Genomic DNA, 11,081 nt, shown 5'->3' on the forward strand with positions numbered 1-11,081 from the left:
ATCATATTCGATCTTTGTTTGCAACAAAAAGTAGAGCGCCTCCAGGCATCCATCTTAATAAGGTGCCCATTAGGGTGCGTTCATTCATTTGTTTGTAGTGATACAGAGTCAGACTAGACATTTGCAACTTGTCCCCTGCTGATTCGTCAATTTTTGACTTGAGCCTGTGCCCTTGAACCTTTGTGCTTCCATGTCAAACCCACGGTTAGAGTGAGTATCTACAGTCTTTGATGATCTCGGCCTCTGCTCAGACGCAAATCGTATCGGTAGGAAATCGATATGCTTCACTCTTGAACGGGTCATTTTTCAATAAATATAAAAAAATACTTAAAATTATTGTTTAAATATTATTTTAATGAATTTAACACCTGTAACGTTCTGATTGACATGTAATATTTTTTAATTATTTTTTTGGTTGATTCAGAAGATCCACTTGAGTATCGGTATGAGTCTATTCACATGAAACATTGGCTAAATGATACTGGACGTGAGGGACAAAGTCTCCACCCCTGCCCCATCTCAAAATCTTACCCTCCATCCCTGCCTCAGTCCCGGCACGGGTTTTGATTTTAACCTCTATCCCCACCTCTATACCAGTTTCATGTCCTCCATCCTTAGTCCAAACGGGATGAGGTGGGCCGAGGCCCTATTTTGCCTCTGTCCACGGACATCTCTAAAAGAGGATCGGGGATGGGGTGGGGCGGAAATCGAGGATGAGACAAGGTGGAGTGGAGATCGAGGATGAGGCAGGGCAGGGCGGGGCAAAGCTTAAGTCCATCCCCACACTGGTTTTGATCTTAATCTCCATCCCGCCTCCATCTTCCTTTCATGTCCTCCATCCCCAGTCCAAATGAGCCCGTTTCCCCCATCCACAGACATCCCTATCTCAGAGGACCGAGTCACCAGTAATATACACTTTGTCACCGCCGATAAATTCTTAATAAATGCACAATCAAACTGTACAACACACATATTGCAGTATGATCGCCTGGTCCTGGTGAAAAAAAATAAATTTGGAGACTGACATCAAAAGTTGAGAATTTTTTTCTGCCAGTCTCCAAATGTCTTTTTTTTTTGGACCAACTTGGAGACTGCCATCAAAAGGTGAGAAAATTTTATCAAAGGGGTCTCGGCTTGTCTCTGGTAGGAGCAGTGGGACGTTGCAAGTTCAAATCTCAATGGCATCGTTGTATAACTGGTAGGGGTCAGACTAACCCCAAATTGCCTTTCAAAAAAATTAAAAATTTGAGAAAATTTTAGGCTAGGCGAAGCTAAAACCTAGCTAGTTTGAACTTCATCATGGCTCAGGTGGGGGCTATGTTGAGTGGCCACCAATTGGTTGGTGTCTGACATAATGTAGTTAAACAGTAGGAGACATGAAAGCCCAAAACAAGGTCCTGTTAAAAGATTCATCCAGGTAAACTAAAAGGCGTCCCACAAAAACACAAACAGAAACTGAGACTGACATGCCCACAGAAACACAAACAGAAACTGAAACTGATACAGCATGCATCAAAGGAGGGAGGGCACACAAGATTCATTCAGTCAACCTAGCCAAGGAGACAGACGGATGCAAGGAGAAGCCACGGCAGAGCAGCAGACACAGCGCTGAGGCTGACCGCTGCAGAAGGAGAGGGCCCTGAGGCTACGGCTACGGCCTCAACCTTGGCCTTGGCCTCGAACACAGCTACTGCGGCGACATCAGCCTGAACTTGGTCATGCGGCAACACATTGACATGCAACTTCAGGCCATTTTTGCAATTAGCTGACTTGCCACTGGCGAAGAAACGGCTACCTTCACCGTCGAGGCGCACCTTGTCCAGTCCATCTGTGTACATGCGCAACGGATTGCTCAAGTCGCATGACTCAAATTCCTGCCTGCTGCTCAACTCTAAAACAATTTCTACAGGTGATGAGTAAGTGAACCCTGATGAACACCAAACACAAGTTAATCAAAACCGCAATAGTGCCAATATTTCATCCAGTGTGTTAAAATAAAACGTAAACAACTAAGGTCGAACCACGCTGATGCTGGGTTAGGATTCTGATGAGACCAAAATACGTATCTGATAAAGAGTAGACCTAAGCTAGACAGAGTCAAACCTCAAACATCAGCGCAAAACATACTGAACCTCAAGAAGAATGGGCTGAATTCGAGCCAAACGGCAACGTAATGGGCCAACATTAAAGTGGATCTAACCTGGACCAAGCAAGGCCAGACCCGGAGTTAGCTGCCACAATGGAAGGCAGGCAAGGAGTATAGAAGTTTGAGCAGGACAATGAGAAAGCAAAAGGAAAGCCTCTAACTCAATCAACATCACTATCTTATTATCATTATGCGTTGTCTCCACTCTTCTTCTATGCATGCAAATCATTATCACCACACTATGTTTGGGAAGCAAGAAAACGTCTCATAGGAAAATAAAGTTTTGTCTGAGAAGTTTTGATATGATAACTTTTCTAAATGAAAACTTTTTTGATTGTTTATGGAGCATGAAAATATATAGTGAAAACAATGTGAGAAAAATGAGAGCGAGAAATAGAAATGGCGGTGGGTGGGAGGAAGATGAAAGTGAAAAAACCTCTTCCTATGACAGCCCATGGAATGAGATGTGTTGTCTAAATGAAAACTTTTTAGATTGTTTATGTAGCATGAGAAACATATAGTGAAAAAAATGTGAGCGAGAAATGAAAACTGCGGTGGGTGGGAGGAAGATGAAATTGGAAAAACCTCTTCCTATGACAGCCCATGGAATGAGATGTGTTGTGGGTGAACTGTTTCCCTAATGCAAAAAGAATTTTTGATAAAAAAAATTTCTTCTCTCGCGTGGAGGAATTTTTCTTACCAAAAATCAGACTTTGGAGCACATTTAGAAGTGAAAAAATAGTATAAAAGAAAAATGATAACTTTTCCAACCGTTCTAAATGAGAGAAAATTTTTGTAAGGAAAGTTTTTTTTAAAAAAACTGAATTTTTTATAAAAAAAAAATCTACTTGAGTGGGTGAAGAAAAATTTTCTATAAAAAATTCTTTCTGAATTAGGGCAACCATTCACACACAATACGTCTCACTACATAGGCTGTCACAAGAAAAGCTTCCTTCATCTTCATGTTCCTTCCACCCACCACCATTTTCAGGTCTCTCTCTTCTCACATTTTTTTACTCAGTTTTCTCATGTCACAGAAACAAGTGAAAAATTTTATTGGAAAAAGTAATCGTATCAAAACTTCTCGTAAGCAAAATTTTATTTTTTTATAAGAATTTTTCTTGCTTACAAACTTGTGCTTTAGAAAAACTTTCTGGTTTGAAATGAATGAAAAAGTTTCAATTTTTTATTTCCTAATTTCACTTTTTCTACTATTTTCCACTTCCAAACTTGCCCCAAAACTCTCTATCTCATACACAGAGAGCAAGAGAGATATACTTATCCGGTGCTGCAATATCCCAACTTATCACATTTATTTACATAAGGCCCCTTGAATGTGAGGTGCATTACCTCCGGTGCTCTTATGCTTTTTGCTGTTTGGAAGCAATGTTGTTGCCAAAACACTGAATTGAGAATGGTTGGCCCCTCTAACACCATATTTCAATACAAGATGTTTTTGACAACTCCATCTTCAATACCATTTACAAGAGGGTGTTTTTGACACCTCCATCCTCAACACCATATTTTGGCAATACATGGAGATGGTGTTTACATCTCAACGAAGGCTCCAGCTCTATTTGAGAGCCTTGAATCAGAGTTGTGTGTGGTTTCTCTCATTGGTTTGTGTTTTTTATGAAAAAATATGATTTTTTAATGTTTAGCATTTAAAATTTTGTAGACCGTGATTGTCAAACTCTATAAAAAATCAGATTGCAAAGCACAATAAGATCTTTCTTGAGAGCAACTAGTTTTTTTTTTTAAAAGGATTTGGAGTAGGTGCTAACAAAAATTAGATTTCATGGTGTTTTTCAGAAATCTGACTTACAGATGTGCTTGGCATGGTTGATTCATTAGGAATTGACACTTGATCATGTTTTCTCGTAGAAAATATATGACTTTCTAAACTTTGAATATTTATGAAAATTTTAGGCAGCTTATTTTCAAACCTTATAAAAACCATCTACATATTGGAATCATTTGATCCCCTATAATATGTTAAATGGAAATATGAACTGAAATGTGAACTGAAGCAAAGCGGTCCCAGCCCAGAACTTGTAGCGCGTGTTAAACACGCATGGAAGTCCGACTCACCCCAGTTCCGATTCTTGGGTCGAAAGACTGGGTCCGAGTCGAGTCGGAATACCCTAATGACCAAGGACCTGAGATGAGAGATTTCCGGGGAAGCGAGGGATAGTTCAGGCGCTCTTTGGATGCATCCGAACAGGGTTAAGTTGGGATCTTTTAATAGTGCTCCATAATGCAATATCCCACCTTATACCAGTCTTCTGGAGAAGCGGATGCATTGGGACAGGGCAATGGAGAGAAAGAAGGAAGGAGGAGGACACTTACAGATGTTGTCTCCGACTCTGAAGATCCTGCTCGAGGCCCAACCTCCGATATCGGAAGTGGGATTCCACCCACGGTCGTCACCAACCACATGATGCACCTCTCCCCCGCACCCTCCAACCGACAGCAACACCACCATCATCATCACCACACCCACCGCCCTTCCCCTTCTCCCACCCATTTCCATTTTCATTTCCTTCCTTCTGTCAAATCTCCAACGCAAAGCGACGAATCAAGAAGAAGAAGAAGAGGGAAAAGACACTGAAAGGACTCTCTCTCTCTCTCTCTCTCTCTCTCCTTTTTTAACTTTTCTTCGGAGAACGGACGGTAAGGAAGAAGCCCAAAAGAAGGAACGGTAGTTGTGTGTGTTTGCGTGTGTGAGGCTCTTTAGTGTGTACAGATATACTTTATACGGGGTCATGTGACCTAAGTCTTCAATTACGCTTTGATGGTCTTGAATTCTTGGTAGGAAACCTAACATCTTCTTTTTCATTAAGGTAGTGAAACTAACTTACTATCACGGTGACAAGATCTCAAAACGGTAAAATAATGGTGGCCATTTGATCGTGAAGAATCATAATTTTTAATTTTATCGTGTTTTTATGGGTCAAAGATTGATTTTAAAAATAAAACATATATTTAACACAAAATAAAAAAGAAAATTTAATTTATACCGATGTTTACTGTTTTAAATTGCTGGCATAATATCACTTTTTGTTCACATTTTTCCAAAAAAGAAAAAAAGAAAACGTTCATGCTCTAGTGGCCGGCCCTTGTAAACTGGTACTTTTAGAGCTTTACTCTGATGCACTGTTCATGTGGGTTGGACGCTTCGTTGGTGACCCTTGTTTCCTCTTCTTTTCTTTCCACTTTTTTTAGTTGAATGGCAGATGATGTTTGCAAGACCCAGGTGCGCTGACTTGGGTTATGGAATGGCAGGTGCTGTTTTACCTAATTTTTTGTGAGAAAACTAGTCCTTTTCCCATGAAAATGACCTTGTTTTCCTTTTAGGAGAACAAGAAAATGACCCCTTTTCACCGGAAGCAAACACTTCCATTTTGGTGACAAATGGTCAAAGAAAAACAAGTTTCTCTTTGAGTAGTTGTTTCCTAAGAAAGGGGTCGCACTTCCTTCATTCTGGGTGGACTTTCTCACCATCTTTTCCCACATAAGGTTCTTCTAATATATGCAAAACAGTTACTGTGTATGTGTAGTCCAGCAACTTTATGACTTTCTCATTTAACATGTTTCACATGACTTTATTATCATACGAAAAAACAGATAAAGTGTGGTTTGTGTTTTTCTTTCTTTCGTTTGAAACAAATGCCAAGACATAAAATTACTGTTTTTCCTTATCATATTGAAATGTTAAAAACACCTCGCCGGGTCGTTTTCTTTCTCCTTTTTTTGCAAATATATGGTTCAATTGAAGGGAATATAACAGCAACCAACAACCAAAACTCAATAAACGAACACGGCACGGATGATTTTCAAAGGTGGGTCAAGTGAGGCAGGGTGGTCGTGGGCCCCACCTGGTGTTTGCCTTGCAGGGGGCAGACCCATTAAGTGGCCAGCGAGGGTCCCTTGTAGGGCTGGTAAATGAGCCGAACGAACCGAGCTTTAAATGCTCAAACTTGGCTCATTCTTGCGGTGAGTCAAACCCTGTACTAGCTCATAATGAGTCCAAGTTAAAGAATCCGAGTTCGAACTAGCTTGTTTATAGAAAAAATGCATTGTCCTAGAGTTGGACTAGTTCATAAGTACTTTTACCTTTTTATAAGGGTATCATGATGACATTTGGTTTGGGTTTTTTGTAAATCAATTAAGGGCCTGTTTGGGATGGCCACCCGAGGGCGTAGGGATGGCAATGGACCGGGGCAGGAGCGGGGGACAAGGTCTCCACCCCCGCCCGTCTCAAAATCCGAACCTCCATCCCCGGGGATGGATTTTAACCTCCACCCCCCCCTGCCTCCAACCTTGTTTCATGTCCTCCATCCCCGGTCCAAACGGGGAGGGGGGGGGCATTTCCCCTCGGTCTGGTGTCATCCCTTAGAAGGATTATGGACTAGTTCATAAGTACTTTTACCTTTTTATAAGGGTATCATGATGACATTTGGTTTGGGTTTTTTGTAAATCAATTAAGGGCCTGTTTGGGATCGCCACCCGAGGGCGTAGGGATGGCAATGGACCGGGGCAGGAGCGGGAGACAAGGTCTCCACCCCCGCCCGTCTCAAAATCCGAACCTCCATCCCCGGGGATGGATTTTAACCTCCACCCCCCCTGCCTCCAACCTTGTTTCATGTCCTCCATCCCCGGTCCAAACGGGGAGGGGGGGGCATTTCCCCTCGGTCTGGTGTCATCCCTTAGAAGGATTAGGGGCGGGGCGGGGACTGAGATGGAGACGGAGCGGGGGAAAACATAAGTCAATCCCTGCCTCCATCCCACACGAGGATGGATTTTAACCTTCATCCACATTTCATGCCCTTCATCCCCGGTCCAAACGGGGCGAGGCAGGGTGGGGCTCCGCTTTCCCCCAGTCCACTGCCATCCCTAGGAGGGTGCCAGTGTGGATTCGTAAAATCCACACTTTTTCCATCAGTTTGGGATGAGGGAAAGTCATCAAAATCGTGCAACTGGCATGGGAAAACCCAAAGCCATTTCCACAATTCCACTACCGCCATGGATAGGTGGTACTCGACAACACCCATGTAGACTCTCCATACCGGGTGTTTTTCTCTTTTTCCAATGCCACCCCATCTACCTTCTTAACTCCATGATAAATCCTACCCATAGTGACAAACATTTTTATCAGCAATTTCTCGTTTTTTAAAAACTCACGAGAAATTGAAAAAAAATCATAAATCTCCCATTTTTTCGGCAAAATCTCAGCAATAAAAAATTTAATTAAAAAATAATTTTTATAAGAAAATATTAATATAAAATATTTAAAAATAAAAATACATGATTTCTTCATGATAAATAGTCGTTTAAAACATAAATATCGCATTTAAATTGTGGTATTTATGTTTTTTCATAAATCTCGCGATATTTTGTAAATCTTGCAAGAAATTGCCATTTTAAAATTTCAGGCAATTTCTCACTATATTATCGCGAGATTTTCATAAATCTCGCGATATTTGTCACACTGATCCTACCTACCTTCTTAACTCAACACACACCACCCTCCCTATTTCCTCTCTCGTTCTCAACAAGTTGTTTGCAGGTTGTGGCTGTGAGTCCCATTTTGGTTCTCAAGTTTGCAAATCGACTGTCATTGTTTGTTTGCAGGTTTGTTTCCTCTCTTTCTTAACTCCACACACCATGTGTTTGATAAAATGTGTATCCCTATTTAAAAGTTGATTGTTCTCTCCATCTTGCACATTCTAACAGCTTCTGCTCAGTTGATTCTCATGGTTAGTGGGTTCCACACAGTTAGTTGATTCTCATGGTTAATGTAAACAGGCTCCTTTCTTATTCAAAAAGCATGCTTTGAATCAAATTGATTTAATGAATTTTTTATATTTTATCACCAAGGTTTATTGTGATTTCAGCCATTGATTTTTTTTCTCTTTAATAATTGATCTGATCATGAGTTAGCCCCATTTTACCATCTTATCATCAAGTTTTACTGCACTTCTAGACTGATGCAGTAAGCTGATAAAATTCAAAGTTTAACAAGCACTAGGTAACCACAATATTATTTTTTCATGCATATTTTTCTCTTTAATACTTTTTTTTTCTAATTTTGATAGACAAGTTAGGGGATAACCCTTGTGGGAATCAAACCCGAGACCCCTTAGTTACTATAGCTTAATAACCATCCTGCTATCTAATGATAATCTGCAACTTTTACTTGATGCTTTTGGTGATTCAACAATTTCATTGAAAAGGAAGAACACAAGGTGATAGTTAATCTAGAGCTAGCACTAAACATTGATTCCTGGCCAAGATAACAACTGAGGCAGTTTGGTCCTGATTTTACTGAAGAATAATTGAGATGGATTTTCATTATAGCAATGTTTAGAGCAGGTACAAGCTGGTTTTACTTTACTTGACTGAAGAATAATGAGGTGGATTTTCATTATAGTCGGTATTGTAACGCTCCAAAATCTTGAACTTGTAAATTTTAGAAAAAAATTGAAATTTTAACCATCAATCCTTTTTTAAAGTTGAAAATAATAATTCAGCGGAAGATAATGTTCGGAAAGTGGACGAACCTAGGGTGGATTACCGGCAAAATTTCTATCCAACAAATTGAATCCCCAAATATCTTATATTTGGGTATGCATTTACATACATCCATTCAAAACTATAAAGATTTAAAATGAGGTTTTAGACAGAAAGAGTTTATACAAAAATCATTATATGAAATTACAAAACGTGCTTAGGAGCGAACAATAGAGATAATGGATTCTTGATATCATCACATCATCGTGCCATCAACTGCAACACTTGTCTATAAATCACCTGTATCATATAAAACAGATCAACCTCATGAAAGCCTGGTAGGTGCATGTAAACATCCCAAATTTTTCAAATTTCAAAAAAAATCTTTTTTGCCCCTGGCCCCCACCTTCTGAGCAATTGGGTCTGTTTTTAACTAATTCTCGGGTTCACTTCCTTGTTGAAGATTTGAAATCCAATTTCATTTTTTATATTTGACCCAATTCCAGATCTGAATCAGATATCCAAATCCAGTTCTGAGCCCGGATCTTCTATTTTTCAAAAAACAAAATTCAGTTCTATGTATTGACTTGGGTATTTTATTCAGATCCAATCTCATTTCATTTTCTCAGTATGAGGTCCAAACTCGATATTTCCTAAAAAAACTCGGATCCAAATCTATGTTGAAACTCAATTTTTAAAAAAATTAACTTTGTTATTTCAAAAACTCTCTTTTGTAAAATCCTCAAATTTTCAAATTTAATATTTCTGTAAGGCTTTCAAAAACCTTATCTGGATCCCATCTCTTAAATCCCTCACATTTCCCTCGTATTTTTAGGTTTTTCTCAAAAATATAAAATAAAAAATTCAGAAAAGTAGTTTTTGCCCTCCTTTTTGAAAAAAACTTGTAATAAAGCATTCTTTTTTAAAATGTTTAAAATATGGAGGGACCATTTTTGAAAAATTTTGTAACGGTCTCCTCCTATATAACAAACTGTGTAGGAGGGGCCGATCATTCACTTTTCTCGCACATCGATCATCCATCTTGCCTTGCCCATCTCTCGCCTCATCCACTGGGCATCTTCCATTTCTTTCTCCTCTTCTCCCTTCTTCCTTTTCCCTCTTCTTTCCTTCTCCATCTCTCGATTCTTCTTCTGATTTGGTGGAAGAATTCGGTTCACCCCAATACACAAAGGAAGCACCACCTATTTTGATCCATGGTAAGCAGCTCATCACTTCTGTTGATCAATGTTATTTCTTTTCTTTCTCCTCACTTCATTCTCTCTGATCTTTACGATTTTGTTTCCCTTTTCTTATTTTATTGTTCACAAAAAGCTGGTTTTGTAGCATCGATCTGCCTATAGCAGCATCAATGCTACATATTGCAACAGCACAATCGCTTATGTTTCAATATTTGTTACATTTGATATTCTTTGCTGCCCTTTTCTGCATCTTTGCGATATGTTATAGTTTGTTTGTAAAGTTTATCCCCTGTCTTAAATTCAGCTTCATCATGTTTTACTTCCCTCTGTTCTGTGTGTTTTACATCTTCTGCAACGTATTCCTTGTTTAACATCATCCACTGCATCTTCACGGCACATCCTATGTTCTTTGCAGCGACTCATGTCTCTCAGCATTTTTTTTTATTATTTCATTTCACCTGATTTCTTTTTATAGCATCCACTGTTCACCCTGCATACGGTTCATTTACTCATCTGTACTCCATTCAAATGTTTGCTTTATTTCTTTTAGCATCATCGCTTCCATTGGATTCGATCCAGAATTAGAATTGTGTCCTCTGCCGCATTCATCAGCCATACTTTAATTTATATTCAATATTCATCAATTGGCGCGTGCCTTGCCTATTTATTTCAGAGATATGAACGTTTGTCGTGCGATGAAATGTTCTGCAGCATGTTTATTTTCTCTTATTTCCTGTACATCTTATAGCATAGTATGATTCCCCATCTCATGGTTTGCCCTTGTTTTTCTTTTCTTGTGCATAGATGTGATCATTAGCATCCATTAAGATAGTCATTGCATCGGTTCCCTGTGTCATGTCTGTATTTCTTACAATACACCACTCTCACTCACTATGTTACCTACATACCCCACATCTATTTCAGCATCACTACAACATTCTTATCATTCACTGCATCTCATTGTGGGACAGCAGTCTCCATTATAGATGCATCTGAATCACATCATTTGTTGCTCCACGATACTCTAATCCATTGAATGAACATCATCATGGTTATACCTACACTAATTTCGTGACGGCATCATTGTATCACATATGGGCATATTAATGGACCAGTTCCTATTGATTTGAATAAATCTCTCCAAGCACAAGACTTGTTGATTAACCACAAATATGAATATTCACTTGGAAGGAGAACGATAGATTCAGTGTGATTCTCACACT

The 11,081-nt window shown here is 39.4% G+C and overlaps 1 protein-coding gene across 1 annotated transcript; it reads right to left on the reverse strand.

Moving 5' to 3' along the window:
• Positions 1 to 1,395: 1,395 nt before the first annotated feature.
• On the reverse strand, positions 1,396 to 4,871 carry LOC149813036 (basic blue protein-like). The gene is made up of 2 exons (XM_089990787.1): positions 4,496 to 4,871; positions 1,396 to 1,927 (listed from the first exon to the last, which is right to left on the reverse strand). Exons 1-2 carry the CDS (start codon positions 4,683 to 4,685, stop codon positions 1,551 to 1,553), a joined length of 567 nt encoding a protein of 188 aa, XP_089846913.1. The 5' UTR covers positions 4,686 to 4,871; the 3' UTR covers positions 1,396 to 1,550.
• Positions 4,872 to 11,081: the final 6,210 nt, after the last annotated feature.

This window comes from Nuphar pumila, chromosome 16 (assembly GCF_984573655.1).
Source record: "Nuphar pumila chromosome 16, dmNupPumi1.hap1.1, whole genome shotgun sequence".
In the NCBI taxonomy this organism is placed as follows: domain Eukaryota; kingdom Viridiplantae; phylum Streptophyta; class Magnoliopsida; order Nymphaeales; family Nymphaeaceae; genus Nuphar; species Nuphar pumila.